Raw genomic sequence first — 19875 nt, 5'->3', positions numbered from 1 at the left:
TGTCCTCTGCCAGGCTTTCCATGTCCTCCTCCTCTGACACCCTCAAGGAGTCCAGACCTGCAATCTTCCTTAAGAGCAATGCTTCACCTTTCTGACTGTGGAGTTACTCTATGGTTTCTTTAAATCTATGTACTGTTAGTATGGTATTCTAGATGGAATAAATAATAGGCCTTTATGTAGATGCCAATGGTTTTCTTTTTTTTTTTTTTTTAAGATTTTATTTATTCATGAGAGATTCACAGAGAGAGAGACAGAGACAGAGACATAGGCAGAGGGAGAAACAGGCTCCATGCAGGGAGCCTGACGTGGAACTCGATCCCGGGTCTCCAGGATCACACCCTGGGCTGAAGGCTACTCTAAACCGCTGAGTCACCCGGGCTGCCCGCCAATGGTTTTCAGATGTGGGAAAATGCTATTGTGATGTGTAAAGAGAAATCCTTTTACAGTGTTACTGAATGCATAGTAGTACTTGATCATTATGTATTTACACAAGCAATGGCTACAAAGAGTGTGGGTGTCTAAATTTCTGATGTCATTACAGGTGTTCTCATAATAGGAAAGTGTGCAACCACTGGGGAAAGGAGACAAGTCTATTCATGGATGTGGGGAGCAGAGGTTCCTTCTTCAGTGCATCATAAATTTAAATAGAGTCTCCGACAGAAAAATAAGCCAGCACTCTAATTTCCTAACTAACCGAGTCAAATATTTATACCATAGAATCCTCACACCAGACCGAAGCAGTCAGTACTAATGTCCCTACTTGAAAGATGACTAAACTGATGTTCCAAGAGTTTAATTTTCACAAGGCCCTATGTATGGTCTTGACCACTAGTCTAAACTGCTATTCCGAGTCCACCCATCAACCCCAACGATAGCCACTGGTTTGAACTTACGTAATATAATTGCATGACTTGGTGGAGCCATCTAAATTCTGTTAGGCCATTAGCCAATGCCACCATTAGGGGGAAATGTCATGCACTTGATCTGAATGTACTTAGGGGAACTCTCAGGATCTGATGAATTATTATGAGGACTTTTATGGCCCCACAGGTCACAGGATTCATACTAACTGTAGCTAATGAGCTACGGATGCCATGAAGCACTAAGGATACATGGTGTTCCGAATGGAGAGAGCAAGTTCTCTCCATTCCCTACTGCCCTGCTCCCTTTTCAGAGACAAATGCTTCTCCTGGATGTACGTACAAATGCTTCTCCTGGATGGTTTGCTTTAGACCATGTATCCTATTACTTGGAATGAATCTCAGAGCAGAATGTTTTTAGAAATTTTGGAGGAAGTAAAGTGGGGATACAGAAATCAAAGCAAAGCCAAGGGAGATCTAAACAAACAAAAACAAAATAAAAACAAAAACCCATCATGGTAGTCTGGGGAGGAAAACAGTTTTTAAAGATGTTTTAAAATTTTTAGATAATCTCTATACCCAGTGTGAGGCTCAAATTCACAACCCCGAGATCAAGATGCTCTACCAACTGAGCCAGCCGGGTACCCTAAAAAATATAATTTTTTAAATGAAAGTATTTTTATTGTATTTGATATAATTTGCTTTCCCAGCAGGTACAACTAAGATAATCTATTCTTAACTTTCAGGCTAATAACTGAAGCCCATCCCTCCACCCCTGCTACTCTGTGCCTCCTGCCACTGCCCTTCTCCACCTTCTACTTTGCCCCTAGTAGGTAGAAGGTCAGCTTTTCTCTTTGGTGCCTCTTTTCTTTCATTCTTCCCATCATTTTTAAAAGAATTTCAGAGATTTATTTTTTTTATAGATTTCATTTATTTATTCATGAGAGACAGAGAGAGGCAGAAACATAGGGAGGGAGAAACAGGCTCCATGCAGGAAGCCCGATGTGGGACTCAATCCCAGGACTCCAGGATCATGCCCTGAGCCAAAGGCAGATGCTCAACCGCTGAGCCACCTAGGTGTCCCAAATTTCAGAGATTTAACCTAGGACACAAAAATTCTGTTTCCGCATGCCTTCCAGTAAGGGAATAAATGGATCTGCAACAGGCTGCCTTGGTTTCATTTGTTCTTGTGAGTGTGATGAGTTTCTTAAACTTTAGTTGGAAAGGAAGAAAGAAAGGGGAGATGATGTCGCCTTTTATGTATCCACACAGGAGCTCTTGTAAAGCTCTTGGGTAGCTGTTCCCAAGGGATAGCCACCACATGGGATAGCTCAATCACACATGCATGTAAACGTGACCTCTTCCCCTGGGTCAGCAGTCCACACTCACTTCCCTCCAGGCATGTTCTTCCTTGGGGACCCTTGGTATCCTGTTTGTCTAGCAAATCCCTAGCACTAGAGAAGCATTAAGAACAGGGATCCTCCAGAGGGAAAGAGTTGAGATCTCATTTCCTTTGCTTCCAGATAATCTCTCAGCCCCTTATGCAAGTCTCCAAAGCCCTTAACCAGTGACTTGAGAGCATCAGGAGGAGCAGCCCCAACACTGTTGTAATAGGAGGTCTTTTGATACTCTCTTTTAGAGCTGTGGGGACTCACTGCCCTGTTTTCAAAAGTATGCTGAGATCCTCGAGAAATTCCTAGCGGAACATAGCTTCAATCAGTCAGGTGCCCCGCCACATACGATAAGCTGATATATTTATGTGCCCCCAAATAGCCACCATTGTTTCCCACATAAGAGAATGGCAACACTCTTGACAGTTCATAATAAGCCATCAAACATGACATGCTGGCATAGAAAACATCCCCAGAAAGTATCAGGGAACCCATTGTGTCACCTGGGACTCTTGGAGGCATGTTTGTTAGCAAAATCAGTCAACAAGTGATTAAAGTGTCTTTCAGAGCTGCCACAATTGCCTCGGCAGGCTCTGCAGCAGTGGAGAATTGTCCCTTCAGCCAATTCTTCCGAGCACGCGTGTCTGCTGAACAGGACATTCGGTTCTAATTGTCAGACCTGCCTAATCTCAACCCAGGTGGGCCATAATATCAAGTGTGGAAGAAGGCGGGGAAATAAACTAGATTTGCTCTCCTCTGAAGGAATAACTATATTAAGACTTTTCTTTTCGGAGACAAATCATCTTATGCAGGAAGAAAAAAAGAAAAACTCCATAGAAAAAGACAAATGACAGCACAAGATCCAAAAAGACAAGTGCTCCGTCATTTTGTCATAATGCCAGAGGAGACAGTAATGCTGCGTGGACATGCAGACACAGAAAATATCACAGGCACAGCACAGGCTTCCGATGCCTGAAGCATGTCTGGTAAACTTAAGACCCTTCAGGAGCCCTCTCTGATTTTTCAGTAATTTCTACTGTATTTCAGAGAACAGCAAAGAAAAGGATGGGCAAGTAGTGAGCTAAGGGGGAAGATTCAGCTTCTCTTCTGACCTGCGATGGAATGCACGGGGACAGCCAATTAAATAAGGCTAGAGGGACTTCAGTAATTCGCAATCTGGGAAAATTAGTGCTCTGTGATGCCCCTGAGTTGGGGCGTATCTATGTGTCCACACATACTCAGAACATACACAAATATGTAAATCTTCTTAAAGAATTCCAAAATTGTCAATTAACTCATGATCTTCTACGCTCTCCTGATCCACAGACTCTGTGAGCTGGATTTTCCACTTTTCGGAAACATATTTATTAGTATATACGTGATCTTAGAGTGCCATTTAGAGACTGTCATCGTGTGTGTTCACTCCATCTGCCACCTTTCCTTCTTTCTTTCCATTTTAATTCCTTTTACATTTTTTGTTTCCTTTTAAATTTATGCAAAATTCTATTGTTTCTATTATGTTAGAGGAGAATACAGAGATACTTGTTTTTGCTCACTTTTTTGTTATTGTTGCAATTTATATACACATCTCCCCCCATAATTAGTTTATATTTAGGTTTTTGAGGGTTTTTTTCTAGAAAAAAATATTCAGCTGCTCAGATTTACCTTTAACATTGCTTCTGATTTTTGCTATTTTGCTGACATAGGGTCATCCACTTCACATAGCTATTTCAAGCCCTGAATAATTTTCATTGAATTTTTTTCCTTTCTTTTTTTCTTGCCTCCTAAACTATATGTACACAGCCCTTTTATGAACACTCAGACTTTCAAGTCTGAGAACCAGCGTCCGAGCTTTTCCTAATACCTTTCAAGTGTTAGATTAATAATATTTTTATAAGGTGGTCACCAGAACAGAGTGAGATACTTGAGCTGAGTTTTGCCCCAGTCCAGGATAATCTAGTCTAATTTCTGGGGATGTGCATTTTGTCCTGTTTAAAAGCGATACAATTATGCCCCTGTTATTCTGCTGTGCCTGGCTTTGCAGTGTGCGTCTGTGAGTAGCAGCACTGTGTGGAGCTTGCTGCGTGAGCACCTGTGTCTGTTGTAATCCCAAGGTCTTATCAACAACAACAGAAGGCCTCTTTGAGATCAATCATATTCATTTGGTGTTTGTTTTCTCCTGCCTAACACTTGTTGCTCTGTCTTTGTCGCCATTAATTTCGTTTGTCATATGTCAGGCCAGGATGAGTGAGGCACATTTAGGCTCCCCTCATTTTCTTTTCTCCCTTCCTTCCGTGGCCACCACCTTTGCTAATTTCAGGTGGTCAGCACATTTGGCAAGTTTGTAGCTGCTAGCCTGAGCAAGTCATTAATCTATATTAGAAAAGGCAGGGCCCCAATTCCAACCTTTCCCAGGCTGGCCTGCCCCACCCCCCAATCTGCAGATTATATTAGATCTCCCTTGGCTTAGGTACTTGTTTTCTTTGGTGAGTTTTCCTTTTCTCTTCCTGATGGAATATCCGCACTTGATAACACCTCTGGGCACACTAGCTTAAGGTGTCTATGCCCAACAGAGCACCATCGCAAGAGTTAGCCGAGCTTAGCTGGACCCACTCCTGCCAGCCAATGGAACCAGTTACTGGGAAGCCTTTCTGGCTCTTTCTCCTAGAGAAGTTAAGCAAAAAAAAAAAAAAAAAAAAAGGGCCTTCATTTTGTGTGTCTTTAAGACAATAATTTTTCATCTTTGTGGAGTTTGATTTCCACTGCCCCTTTTCCTCCGTTTTATCTTCCTGTTGAAATACCTCCTTTCCCCCTAGAAATCTTAAAATGAATATGTATTTTTCCATGTTAATTCGATGAGGCGGTGTTTAAAAACTATCCTTTTTTTCTCTAATCTTTAGATCCCATAGGTCCCACTGTCTATTAAAACTACCAAGACATGACCTCTCTTGAAAAAAATTAAAATAAACCTCTACTTCAAGATGTTGGCTTTCCCACGTACATACAAAACAGAACGCACTGTAGCCATGGGTTGGGTGGAAGATGGCAGTGCTCTTTGCTAACCTACACGATTTTGAGACATGCACTCTGTGGATTATACATCCAATTCTTCCTATGAGATCCAGCACAGCAGACCTGGAGGAAACCAGAGAGCACATCTAGGCTAGGGATTTCCAAGTGAGATCTTTCTGGGAAGAAAATTATATGTTTAGGTAACACCTGACATGGCATGCTGATATACAGTTGACCCCTGAACAACTCAGGTTTAAACTGTGTGGGTCCACTGTTGCCCAGAATTTTTTGATAAATACAGCACAGTCCTGAAAATGTATTTTCTCTTCCTTGTGATTTTCTTGATAACATTTTCTTCTCTCTAGCTTCCTTTATTGTAAGAATACAGTATACAATACATGTACAAAATATGTGTTAACTGCTTATGTTACCAGTAAGGTTTTGTGGTCAACAGTATGATATTAAGTAGTTAAGTTTTGAGGGACTCAAAAAAGTTTCAACTGCAGCAGGAGTGGGGTGTGTTTGGTGCTCTCCAACCCCATGTGTTGTTCAAGGGTCAACTGTATAACCATTCTAGCCAAGTTCTCCTGCTTGAAATTAGGGAAACGTGGGTATTTGACCTCTCATTTGCTTTGACAATAGGGGCCCCTTAAGCCCCTCTAGAGTACGGTTTGTGCGCTAATTATCATCAGCCCACTAGGTCCCTCCTACCCTGCCCCAGTGTCCTGGGAGGCTAACCTCACCGGGCTCTGTTGGTCTCTCATGCTCGGGTTGGATTTACCAGTGATGGGCATTTACCCACAGGAATTCAGAACAAACCAGGGTGATGCCATTCAGTCCCCAGGCTTGCTCCCTGCAGGGTATGTGTGGACCAGCCTTCTTCTGTAGTAGGTTCCCTCTGTTCAGCTGGCAAGGGCAGGGAGCTCTTCCTTCTGTTACTAACCTCAGGTCACTGCACAGCACCTGACTGCTTCCCTGCACCCTGCACTGATCATGGCCAAGAGCGCCTTTATTAAATACTCCTCAGATTACCCATCTGAGTGTGCCATCTGTATCTTGCCAAGACCCCGACCCATGGGTAGGGTATAAAATCTCAGACCACAGCCCTCTTCTTGCCCAACGCATACACTTCCATGCAAAACACATTTATGGAACGGGGAAGCTGTGAAAGAAGACTTCCACTGAGTTATGGCTCATTTTCTTCCTCTGGGCTTTGATCCTTCTTTCCTGTTCTTTTAACAAAATCTGGAAAGGAGCTAAAGAGCTAAATGTGCAACTGTTGGGGTGCGGCCAAGGGCAGTTGCCGGCAGACCTCTCATCTTGCTGCTCGGCTGCCTACAAGTCCACACTCACAGCTGGCCCCATCTATGCTTGGACATAACCTTGAGAATGACTTTGAAGATCTCTTCAGGGCTCAGAGGCTGTCTCCCAAGTAGATGTTCCCAAGTCCCCTGGGTGACCTTGTGTGTCCTTCCTGGGATATTGCACAACCATCCTAGAGTTATTAGGCCACGGGGTCCCAGCCAGAACATGACAGAACTATCCGGTGTCTCTCCTGCCTTTCCCCCGTGGAATCGCCTAGGCGATTCATGCTCCTCGAGATGAAGGCAGAATCCAGTATGTGTTGTTTTAATCAAATCCTGAACTTGACCCCTTCCGATAAGCCCTCAGATATGGAATTGGTGTAAAATGTGCGACATTGGCCAGGTCCAGGAGGCAAGAGCAAGAGGTACCCTCCTCTCTTCCAACATCTGAATTCCCTGAGAAATAAAACTATATGAACACTCACTTCATTTCTCCTGATAGATCGAGGGCTCCAGATGTAAGCTCATTGATAGTCTTGGTGTGTGCTTCAGTATTTGTGCTTTTAATAGATATTGCAAGTGTGTTTAATGTGAAAATAGAAACAGAGGGCTCTTAAAAGAGCTTACTCAAAATCCTGCCAATTACTGAAGTCTACCAGACAAGAAGGAGCCACTTTTTTTTTTTTTTTTTTGATACAAGGGGGAAATGTTTCCACAAAAGCCCTGGCCTTTTGTCTTTAAAAATATTCATCTCTTGGGTACTGAGCTATAATAGTAAATACAGATGTAGCTGCATCACATTAAAAGTACAACCAAATTGTATGTAGTACAATGTTCAGGGCACTGTTGTGTCACTTTAAAACGTATGGTGTCACCTAAAAGCATGTGATCGTTAAGACGAAACTGTTACTGGCTCTGATTTTGTAGCTTAGTGTTTTCAAGAAGGTAATCCTTAAGTCAAAAGTCATGGGTGCCAAGGTGCTCGTGTGTGTAACCTGTTTTAGCTTCCAAAATTTCTCATCACCTGGTTACAAATATCTGAAGGCAAGAAAGAGCCAAGATTCCATCACAAGTCCCAAAGTAAGTTATTATTAGCCTAAAACAAGCAAGTAAATAACTCGGGCCCAAGCCACTGCCCAAACGGGTCCTGAGCTGGCTGGGGGTCTAACCAACTGTTCCCAATCCCACCCTGCAGTAACGGTGCGGAAATGCAAAAGTCAAACTGTCCATAACCCTCTGCAGCCCCTAGTGGAGCTAAGGAATTAGAAGTTGCTCAAACCTTTTTCCCATTGCCAGTCTTTCTTAAACATTAGCTCTGCTCCATTTTTTTTTTTTTAAACTCTGATTTGCAAAGAATAGGGAAGCTTAGCCAACTGCAATTTCAAAGTATTGCCTCTTAAGCCCAGGCCAAGTGTGTAGACTTGATAGAATTCTGATTAATGCATCTTATTACATTAATTTTCGGAGGAACCCAAAGGCATTTCTCCTCGTCCTAGTGTAGCCTGGGCTGCCAGAAGCGTTTGTCCACTTAAAGAGCTAATATCTTCAGCTACCAACAACCATAAAACTGAAAATCTATCGGAAGAGTTGGCTTCTTTAGTTGCGCATACGGCACAGTGCAAAATAGATATAGAACTTGGCTGAACTCTGCTTCAAATTTGCCAATCAAAACTCACGAACCCACGCCAAGTTGGCTCCAAAAACTCCTGCTTAGTGCCAGCACTAATTATGTCAACAAAGAATTTCAAGTTTAGCCCCTGTTACGTCCTGCACTCGTGGGCGTCGGAGATGAGCCTTTGGTGTGTAGGCAAATGGGCCATGCTCAGACGAGCTCTGTCTTCTCCTGGCTCCCTCTGAAACTCGCAGGAGCTCCCCAGGCCCCAACCCTCTCTGCCCCTCTGAGGCACGATTCTTCACCTTCTGGCTGCGGTGAGAAAGGGTCTCTGGACGTTCCAATCACTCAGGCCAAGCCTTCTTATCAAACTAGATAGTTTTCTTTAGAAATGAGAACCCTTCTTGAGTTTTCCAGGGAGCCGACTCTGAAGGGAAGCGTATCATGCAGAACTTTTCATTTTAGGCTCGCTGCCTGTAGAATGAAACTGGGAAAAAGTCAAGTTGACAGGCAGCCGGACGAGGGTCTCAGCTGACCTCGTGGAGAGCTCCAGTGCTAAAGGGGCCCATGACAGTGGTAACCACCATTGGGCTAACCTAGCGAGGCCTCTGTACCCTGCCTTGACTAGTTGTTGGGCAGCTGCCCCAAGAAGGATGTGACTCTGTGTGCAGTTGAGGCAGTCCTGGAGGGGCTGACAGCTGAAGGCCCTAGGCCTTCCTGGAAGGGAGATCTGGGCCACACACCAGTGTCTACCCACTTGATACTCCAGCCCTGCCTCGGCCCTCTCACACCATTACCTCCTCCAGCACACAAAGCTCTCCTCTTTGGGGTAGGACTGGGGTGAGCTGCTCTGTAGCCCTGGTCCATCCAGACTTTGAAGTATATTAGAAAGCCCTGGAACAAGGCGCACCTGGATTCGAGTGTTGTCTTTACTACATAACTAGCTTTCTAGCCAACACATTAACTGTGCGCGGCCTTATTTTCTACTTCTCTGAAATGGAGCCATTCAATCTTAATTGTAAAGTTTGCTTACGTCTAAGTGAGAATCTGGCAGAAATGCATTAGCATGGCAAGAGGGAGTATAAAGTGTAGGTTAAATGCATGGGATAAGAGCAGGAGTCAGGAAGCCCGGGCTGTACTCTGGTTCCTAAATTGAATGTCCCTGGGCAAGTCACCTAATCTCCGGGAACCTCAGTGTGCTCTGCTCGGATGGAGAGCTGTTGTGAAATTTATATGGGAAATTACATGGAAATTGGAGTGGGTGAGGAACGCAGCACTCTCCCAGTCCCACAGTGCTCATTATTCCCTCTCTAAGCATTTACTCTTGTGCATTCCCACTCACTCCCACCCACCAGCCCAGGGCTTAGCTCCTTCCAGCATCTCCTCAGCCTTGTGGGTCCTGGGGAAAGTGAGCCAAGCTCAGCAAGCAAGTTGTAGTGAGCGGTCCAGTCAGCCGCTGTTTATTAATGCCTCTAAATGTCTTCAGTGACCTCTGTGTGCTTGAGGACCACAAGCCCCTAGCATTTTCATCCCTCAGGGGAAGCTTGGAGGCATCTCTGATGACGATTCAGGGCTCAGGGCTTGTGAAGCAGTGAGACTTGAACTCAACCCTGGGTCTGCATCCAGGACTAGTAATCTCTTATGCTCTTAGTTTAGTATCAATATCTGTAAAATTAGAGTGATAATGTGGTGGAAACAAAGCAAGTATGATCTCTTTCTTATTTGCAACCTTTATCATTCCTTGGACACCTCTGAGCATCTGTTATGGACTTGTGCTCTACTAGGCATTCCAGATGCACAAAGATACAGGCCCTGCAGACAGAAGACATAAGAGAAGCCCCCAGCCACTTAAGCCCACGTGCCAAAATAGAGCAGGAACCACAGTGGGTGCCTGTATGTTTTAATGGCCAAAGAGCCAGTTGTGCAGTACAGGGATGTTCTTTCCCACATGTGAGCTGAAGCTTTGGCCACCACAGACTTCGCATGCCCAAGACCAGTGGAAGTGGTGCCATCAGCATGCTGGAAATAATGATGGTGCCAGATAGACCCAAGGGTATTGTTTGGGGACACCTAATTCACTTTTCCATCCTTAAAATCTTCTAAACTGGTGATCTATGAAGTTCTACTTGGCCCCCTTTGTATTAATAAAGTTGACCACTGACTACCTATCCAGGCAGTTTTTCTGTGGATCAGTGGAACAAACTCAAAATTAGTGTTACCTCCCACCCAAGATATGCTGAGAATCTCAGTGAAAGTAAAAATAGTGAGCCTCTCCTCAGGAAAGTGCATTCTGTTTTAATACTAACCACACTGCCTGTCTGAGTTTCCTTGGGCTGCCATAACAAATCACAACAGATGAGGCAACTTCAAGAAATAGAAATTTACTCTAGTAGCTCAGGAGGCCAGAAGTTCAAAATCAAGGAACCAGCAGCACTGATTCCTTCCAGGGAGCTCTGAGTGAGAATCTGTTTCTTGCCTCTCTCTTAGCTTCTTGCGTTGTCGGAAACATTGACGTGCAGATGCATCCTTGCCTCCAATCTCTGCCTCTGTCTTCACATTACCTTCATCTCCATGTCCCCGTGTGTTCCCTTTGGTCTCTTATAAGGATACCAGTCATTAGATTTAGAACCCATCCTAATCGAGTATGATTTCGCCTCTATCCTTTATTATATCCACAAAGACTCTATTTCCAAATAAGGTCACGTTTTGAGGTTCTCAGTGAACGAATATGAATTCGGGGGAACACTATTCAGCCCATTACACCTCCTTACACATGTGTGGGTCATTTCTCTCAGCCTTTCTCACTTGGCATCTTCTCCATGTCAGGAACTGCGGTTTCACATCTACCCAGCCATCCCCTATGGTGAGCCACATCTCTACCTGATGAGCAAAAGAATAAGAAAAGTGGAGAAACTGAGACCCAGACACACAGACCAACTCGCCTGAGGTTACCCAGCTAGTCACGATGGAGGCCGGGTTGGAAGCCAGCCAAACCAGCCAGGTCACCCAGTTTAGCCTTCTTCCACCCTCCCATCCATCCCAGGGCGTTTTATTTTGAAAACCCAAAGCCAAATAAAGCAAATGAATTGCAAGTTTGTGAAGTGCTGCATTTCCCACCTTTGCCCATTGTGTCGTCTTAACAGTGACCAGAATGTTTGTCGTGCAGCTGCTAGGAGGGCTGTTCACCTCCAAAGGTGTCACAGGGTCAGTCTCAGTTGACCCTGAGCCCAGTGGTACTTTATACTCATCTGTTGACATGTTTATAGTTTTCAAAGTTGACTTCAGGAAGCACCACGGTGTGTGACATTTCACAGATGAGGAAGAGAGGCTTGAGGAGGTAAGTTGTTTGGTGGGATTTAAACTCAAATCTCTGTATTTCTGAAGCTGGACTTAGCCTTTGAGAAAAGGCCAAGAAAGTACTCAGAACAGTGCCAGACACAAAATAGATGCTCAGTAAATACCAGGGAAGATTCAGGCTTCTGAGTCCAAAGTATGCCATTCCTATGTTCAGCTCAATTTTTAAATATTAAGCAAACAAATAAAAGTAAACAAACAAAAACCTCTTTGGTATTTTCAAATAGAAAAAAAACAACTGGGGAAAAAAAAAAAAAAAAACAACTGAAAATCCCCATTTCCTAACAAAAATTTGAATATTTTGGAAATAAAGTCTTCAGAGTCTAGACGTTGACCAGAACCAGGAAGCACAGTTTTCCAGCTGGGTGGCATATGGTTTGGGATCCTGTGATGGCCTTCCCTCCTAGAGCGTTAGTTACCTTGCAGGCCAAAGCTTTTTATAGACACCATCGTTGTTAAACCGACACCTAGGATTTTTAAGCTGGAATCCAAGGGAACCCGAATGTTGGGGAAGATTCCTAAGGAAGCCTGTTTTCTCTTCGAGGATGAAATGAAATGGAAAAATAATCCCTAAGAGGCAGCCATTTGTAAATTAGGAAATGAAAGGGGCAGAGGATCCTAAAAAGGAACATCATAAAGGGGCTCAATTAAGCAGAAGGAAGTGGAAAAAGAGAAAGGGGGCTTGCATGTTGTTTGTAAATTTGCGAACAAATTCTGTTACAGAAATATGGGACTCATATGCAACTAGAAAAACAGGGAAAGGCCTTTTATTGCATGCTTAGAAGTTTGAATACACTTTCAGTAGCTCTTCGTTATCTCAAATTAAATCTTAAATTGAGCTTGTGGTTCTGTGAATTAATACCCCGGCCTTTCAGCCCCGCTGCTGAGGTCATTCAGATCTAATGGTGGAAATGGTCACAGGGTCAGCCCCTGGTCGCCACCGTATAGAAACGCCTTAATGATGCCAGCAGATGTTTGCATTCTGCAGCTGGGGCGGCTGGGGCGGCTGGGGCAGCGGGGGACTGGGGCAGGGGAGGCCCTTGGCAATCACATTATTGTACCAGCGGCCTGCGTGAATGAGGAAGTACGGAATCCCACGCCATCCCCCCGCCCATTCCACGTTGGAATAGGAGGCAGGTGCCTCCTAGAACAGGGGGAGATGTGAGGGAAGCTGCCGCCACCTCAGGGTTTACGGTGGTGACCCACCTCTCGGGATGCCCCGGGACAGGGGCCACCTGTCCACGTCAGCACAGACCTCATTCGAGAGAGATTCCATTTCTCTGACATCACAGACACTGGTAAAACAGCCTGGCCCCTGGTGTCAGGGAGTTTACATAAATGTATGCATCGATCGTTGCAGACGTGTGCGTTTACCGATAGCGGAGAGCAAGCTGGTGTGAAATAGGCCAGAATGAGCATTTTCAAGGAATTCCTCAGCTTTGCTGTTTCTCCCTCAGCCCCAGTCTTCCTCTGTAAATGGAAACTGTCATCCTCGATACCCCACAATGGGCCAGACACGGAGCCAGGTTTTAGAAGCCATCCCTCCTTAGGACTAGCCAGCCAGGTTCAAGTGAATTCCCCCAATTTTACAGCTGCTGGAAAGGACGCCGGAGAGCCGGAGAGCTCGTGGTTAACAGCTTTGTCAGGGGATTTGGCTGCAGGTGTCTCTGGGGGTTGCAGCAGCTTTACTGTAAAGCCCGGTAAGCATCATCGAAAGGCTAAAGGAATGTGAACCGGAACAGCTGACCCTCTAAACCAGTAAGTGCTAACATAGTTGAGCACCTGCTGGGTGCCAGGCCCCGCGTGAAGAGCTTTACACAATGACGGCAGGACAGCCTTTGGAGGGGAGGTGTGCTGGTCGGGCCCATTTCACAGATGAGGATAGTAAAGATCGTTGGCATAAACTCACTGAGAAAGTGGTGGGGCTGAGGCGTGTGTGACTCCAGGGCCGGGTGTATAGTTTCTAACACCCAACTCTGTTCTCCAGTTTTTTTTTCCCTCTCAAGCATCTCTTGTTTGCTCCTCCACCAGGGAGACTCGTGGGTGAAAGAACCAGGAAAGGGCGGGTCTGCGGGAACCAGGTGGAAACCATAGCCACCGGCCCGCGTTGTCTTGGGACAGGAGCCAGGCACATGCCCGCCTCCTTGTTAGGAGTGGGCTCTGGGTGGATTCATCTGCCAGCGTGAGGGGGCTGGGCTGGCTGACAGGATGGGGGGGACAGAGCCACAGTGGAAATTGTCAGGTCGTGAAGGGGAATTAGCTTCTGGGTGTCAATAGGTGCAAACTGCTGCAGGCATTGGCAACTGGGAGCCCTGGTGTCTCTATTAGCTCCTCAGGCCATGAGGCCTTAATGACACCCCTGCCAACAACACAAGAGGCAGCCTGTGACAGTAGGGAAGAGGGCTGCCAGCTAATCCAATCTGAACACCCCACCAGGGGCCTGGGGACACCAAGGCCTGGCTCCTGCTCCCTTGTCACAGCCACAGCAATGATGACAATAAAAGAGCAGCTTCCAGGCCAGAGGCAAGAGAGAAGGAGGAGATGCTAGGACTCACATTTTGGCAACGCCTGCTACACACAGGGTTCTGACCTCATCAACATCACTGTTACTGTGATCTGCAATCTATGGGATGTCTACAATGGGCACAGCACTGCGCTGGGCACTGTTAATTATCACCGATACATAATTATACGTAATAATTTATAATGCTGTGTCTTATTTATTTGGGTCATATGCACCAAATGCTATTAGACACATATATTAACGATAGCCAATTAATAATAACCAACAATAATAATAACCAATAATAATATTAATATATTAATAATAACCAACATATATTAATAATAACTGTTATTATATGCCAAGCCCTGACTATGCTCTTTATCAATTACACTATACTGTGTCCTGGTTAAGTTTTATTAATTGCTGTTACCATCATTGTCTCTCATCCTCCAACCCTGTAAATTGGGTACCATTACTATTTCTGTTTTATAAATGAGCCACGTGGGGTACCAAGAGCTGGATCTGAAACCAAGTGATGGTACTGTCCTTTGAGTAGTGTTTTCTGTGTTCCGTATGCATACTTCCATTTAATCCTAAATCAGATTAGAACCGAGCTTCCCAGACATCACAATGCGTCAGGATCACTTGGGGCTATTTCTCAGACCTCATCTCTATGTTTCTGTAAGATTTAGTTGGTCTAGAATGGGACCCAGGAATCTGAGTGGTTAACCAGCAGCACAGGAGTCCTGTTGCTAGTGATGCATGACTACATCCAGAGTGCAGTACGTCTAGAGCAAGTGTCAGCAAACTGCGGCCCGCGGGCCAAATTCAACTGACTGCCTCTGTTTTAAATAAATTGTGATTGGAATGCACGCAGCCTTGCCTGATGGATGTCCTTCTGTCTATGGCTGCTTTCAAGCTACAATTTCAAGCTTGAATTGAGTGGTTCCCACGGAGATTCGCCAATCGGAATATTTACTATTTCACTTTTTATAGGAAATATTTGCCAACCCATGGTCTAGAGGATTTTCTAGAGGCCCAGGCCTGCGTTGTCAGGGCATTGCAACCACATGAGGCATAAGCAGCAAAACTTAAAAAAAAAAAAAAAAAAAAAGGCCATTCCTTTAGCCTGCACCAGGTTCTGTGCCGAGGATTCTGGGATCATTCCCATTCAATCCCCTGATAGGTTTATGGGTCACTGTCCTCCCCAGTCCAGGGAAATGGAGACTCCCAGAGGTTGAGAGTACCTTTGGGTCTCACAGCATGTGAGGGCTGGAGACAGAATCAGAACTCCGAATTCCAGAGCCTCTCCCTCCTGCTAACATCTTTCTTGGGATATTTTTGTTAATAAGCAAGCTGGTGGCACCAGAGCGACCCACTCTCCTCCTAACACCGGCTGGTATACATGGTGGTCAGCAGAGGTGAAATGACATGAGGTGTGGGCTTCAGCAGCAGCAATAATGACAAGAGGAGGAGGGGGAGGAAGAGGAATGAAGGAAAGAAAGGGAAGAGGCAGGCAGGCAGGTATGACAACATTGCAGCCATTATTTCTAGATGACAGGCATATGGTATTATGTTATTTTCTCTACTTTGGGATGTGTTCTAAAATTTCATAATTAGTATCCAGCTATTGATTTGTATATATCATATATTTGTGTGCACACACACAGTCTTAATGTCTACTTGCTCCAAAGAAAGTACCACACATGGCTCGGGTTTTCCTCTGTCTCTCTCTCCGTACACCCCCCACCTCTCTCTCATTCTCCCATATCTCCCCTGCTCCATGTGCCTTTTTTTTTTGTTTTTTCATTAAGAAAATGGTAGCACCGATCTGACTATTTCCCTGGCTTTCTGAAGAGGCCTGAGAATTACAGTAAACAAATTACCCATTACCAGGGAAGCCCTGTCCTCCCCCCACCCAGCAGATTCCCAGCATCTTCTTTCACCTCTAGGAGATATTCTCCAAGGTCACTAAATTAAGCCTTCAGACAATCGAAAAATTGAATCTCAGTACATCTATTTTCCTAACAAAATTTCCGCAGCGCCGATTGGGGCTGACAGGTGCGGCCGCGCAGCTTTCTGGGCTGTTCAGGTCGATTTGGCCGAGCGGGACGGCATCAGCTTGTATTGGAGGGAACATCTGAGCAGCTCAGGGCCCCCTGGGAGTCACAGAGCTCCTTCCCTCCTTGCCACTGTAAATGACTATTTCTGTCGTTCTCGGAGCTTCCTTTCCTCCTCCTCCTCCAGCCCTGCCCTCACCCCCAACAGTCGCCAGGTCAGGCGTCTCGTCTTCAATTATTTATCAAAAAGGCCATCGCAATCATTACAAACACATTTACAGGTATCTGGAAACCGTGTTCTTTTTAAGGACACTAATGATGCAGCCATAATCACGATCCCTGTTGGAATAGAGGGACAGGATGTAATATTTGGGGAGTGCAGGCTTTGCTCCAAGCCCCCCAGGCCTTGCAGCTGCCACAGCCTGGCTGGTGGAGGGACTTGCCGAGGTGGGGACCACTCAGGATTTGGAGCTCAAGGAGCTGAGCTCTCTGACAGCGACTCGGGAAGTCAGGTCCTCTATCCTGGCTTCATTTCCTCATCTGCAAGCTGTGTCTTAGCCAACACTTTTTACAAGAACACACTTGCACTCCTGGGGGTCTGGGACACCTCCTGAAGCAGCCCTCCATGAGCCTCTAAGATTTACCTTCAAAGCTCCAGGAGAAGCCTGCATCCTATTCAAAATATCTATGTTCTTATATGTGTAAAAATGATGTGTTACTTTGCTTAGCTAAGAATAAAACCAATGCTCTAGGAGGACACATAGAGTTTATCCTGTTGCTTTGGGTGCCCACTGACACCCCACCTGGGAGCCCAGGTCCCCAGCTGCACAATGTCCACACTGTTGACCTCCACAGTAGGAGGCAGGCCACATGCTGATTAGGCATAGGGCCTTGGGCCTGTCACTTAAACTTTCTCTTCTTGACTTTCTGTTCATCTAAGAAAGAGTGATCATAACACTATGTATATTTTTAGGACCATCAAGAGGATCCAATAAGATAATTCTTATAAAGCCGAGAGCATCATCCCTGGCATATAATAAGTGCTCACTTAATTTTAGCAAAAATAATGATTACTACAATTATATCTAGAGCTTTAAGGAGCATCTGTCTGTAGCACTGCATGCCAAGCCCTAGAATAGAATTTCCCAGAAAGATATAGGAGCTGGTAGGGCTGGAGGTTGGGGATCCCATGTCACAGGTCCTAATGTTGTCAGTCCCTGTGTAACTTCTGTTTCTCAAATGGCCACCCTCTTGGTCATGGTGATAGCTTTTTATGTTGCTTCTTTCTCTTCTTCCTGGATTCATGTACTCATCCCTGCATCTTTGTGGCAGTCACCAATAGCTGCCTAACGAATTACCCCAAAATTCCATGGCTTCCAACAATAAACATTTATTTACTATCTTAACAGTTTCTCTGAGTCAGAGATGAGGAAGTAGCTTAGATCAGTGGTTCTGGCCTCAGGTCCCTCGTGAAGCTGCAGTCAGGCTGTGGGCTGGGGCTGTAGTCTCTGAAGGCTTGATGGGGCTGGAGGTGTTGCATCCAAGATGGCCTGTGCACCTAACTTTTGGCAAGAGGCTCCCATTCTTCACCATGTGGACCTTTCATAGGGCTTCCTGGGCATCCTGATGATGCAGCCACCGGCAGGTGAGTGATGTCAGAGAGAGCACAGGGAGGAGGCCACAGCACCTTTTAGACATCAGTCTGGAACATCACACACCATCAGATGCTATAACTCCAGCTACATTCTGTTCATTGGAAATGGGCCAGTAAAGTCCATATTGAAGGAAAGGAGAACCAGCATCCACTATTTGAAGGGGGATGTTGTCAAGGAACTTGTGGGCATATTTTTTAAATCACCACAGTCTGCCACTTCAGTACCCCCTGGCTCTCTTGAACACCTGACAGGTTCACTGGTCCAGTGCTTGGAAAAGGCATGAACTGTGGGAAAACGCCGCTGCCCCTTCCCTCCTCGTCTGGACAGAAAAGCCATCACCCTTTCTGGGGTGGTTCTGACTGGAAAGAGGACGACCCACAGGGACCATCTGCAACAGTGCAGTCAGGAGAGTAACTCCACTGGAGGAACCTTGAACTCCCTCCATCATATGAACTTCTCCGCAGACACATCACATCCATTTATGATCATTACAGCACTGGCTCGTGAACTCACCAATTTTATTTCCTTATTTTCCCTCCTGAGAGCAAGAAACCTGCTTTGAAGAATGCCTGCTTTAGACAGTGCAGCAGGTACCCCGATTGGTGTCTTCAACTGAATGAATGATGGGATACCAAAAAAACAAGTGACTGGGGTTAGCATTTTCTCTGTTTTTTTATTTATTTTTTTAAAGATTTTATTTATTTATTCATGAGAGACACAGAGACAGAGATAGAGAGAGGCAGGGACACAGGCAGAGGGAGAAGCAGGCTCCATGCAGGGAGCCTGACGTGGGACTCGATCCCGGGTCTCCAGGATCACGCCCTGGGCTGAAGGCGGCGCTAAAGCGCTGAGCCACCCGGGCTGCCCTTCTCTGTTTTTTTTTTAAACATGGGTCATCAAGTTACACCTTGATGCACTGCTTCTTCCTCCAGTGAAACCCTGATTCTCTCTTCTCTTAGCAATCGAATCACCTCTTCTTCTCCTACTGCCTCCTGTCCCTCCCTCTTCATTTTCTTTACTGGGAGGAAAGAAAAGCAGAGCACAGCACCTACAGCATGCAGGGACAACTTTGGGTGATTATAACCCAGTTAGGCTCTCAGCTTCTGGGTCTGATTTGCTGTAACTTCTCTTTCGTTCCTTGACTACATGTGTGTTCCTTTCTCCGGTGGATTGCTGGCGTGTGTGTGAGAGTTGCAACACTGGGCGCCTGGGGGGCTCAGTCAGTGAAGTGTCTGCCGTTAGCTCAGGTCACGATCCCAGGATCCTGGGATGGAGCTCCACATCAAGCGCATTGGGCTCCCTGCCCAGGAGAGAGCCTGCTTCTTCCTCTCCCGCTGCCAGCTACTCCCCCTGCTTGTGCTCTCTCTGTCTCTCTGTCAAATAAATAAATAAATAAAATCTTAAAAAAACAAAAAACAAAAAAAGAATCTGCAACAACATATGTATGGTACTTAGAGTTTTCATAGCAATTTGCTGAGCATTACCTGTGTACATCCTCTGTAAGATGGGTATGATATACCCGCTTTGCAGATGAAGAAACGAAGGCTTATGATGATCCAGTAAGTTGCCCAGAGTTAACCTAGCTCATAATTGAAAGAGGTGGCCCTCAAGCCAGAGTCTGCTGGCCCATAAATTTCGTGGTTTTGCACAGTCCCATACAGGCAGACTGTAATGTCTTTGAGGCTGGGTATCATGCCTTTGGCATCAGTGTCTTGCATATATTAGGGAGGCGGAATATTACAGTTGAACGAGTGACTACGGGAATGAGTGAAGCAGCCCTCATTCAAGTCAAGACGCTGCTCACACAGGCATCCCAGAGTTTGGCTTTCACATGTGCCTCAGTTAAGGACATCTGCAAGTTAGTATTTTGAAGCCCAGCAAGACCGAAGATGCCGTGGCCTGAATAACAACGGGATGCAAACGCTCCCCTCTTCTCGTAAATCTTGTAAATCAGCATTGTCTGTGCCGAATGGGGGCCTGTGTATTGTGGTAGCGAACATCGAGAGGCCCAGAAGGCTGGTCTGGGACGGCGTCCCCATCGAATGCTGCCCTGTGCTAAGTCTGCAGAATATTTAAATAAGGGGTTAATTTATAAAGTGAGCAACAGGAAAGTTTCCAGGA

The 19875-nt window shown here is 45.5% G+C and overlaps 1 protein-coding gene across 5 annotated transcripts in view; it reads left to right on the top strand.

Moving 5' to 3' along the window:
- Positions 1–19875, top strand: part of WWOX (WW domain containing oxidoreductase) — a 952589-nt gene that overhangs the window by 598079 nt on the left and 334635 nt on the right. Inside the window, exon 9 of one of the 5 annotated variants that reach the window (XM_035716864.2) lies at positions 11006–11182. The exons of the other annotated variants lie outside the window; for them this stretch is intronic. Within the exon in view, the coding sequence (XP_035572757.1) occupies positions 11006–11125 (120 nt within the window). The 3' untranslated portion in view covers positions 11126–11182. Of the gene's footprint in view, positions 1–11005; positions 11183–19875 lie in introns of those variants that run through there. 5 annotated transcript variants of the gene reach the window in all.

The sequence above is a fragment of the Canis lupus genome, chromosome 5, assembly GCF_003254725.2.
Source record: "Canis lupus dingo isolate Sandy chromosome 5, ASM325472v2, whole genome shotgun sequence".
In the NCBI taxonomy this organism is placed as follows: Eukaryota; Metazoa; Chordata; class Mammalia; order Carnivora; family Canidae; genus Canis; species Canis lupus.
The sequence above is the reverse complement of the archived record's forward strand: the minus strand, read 5'-3'. Positions and strand labels throughout refer to the sequence as shown.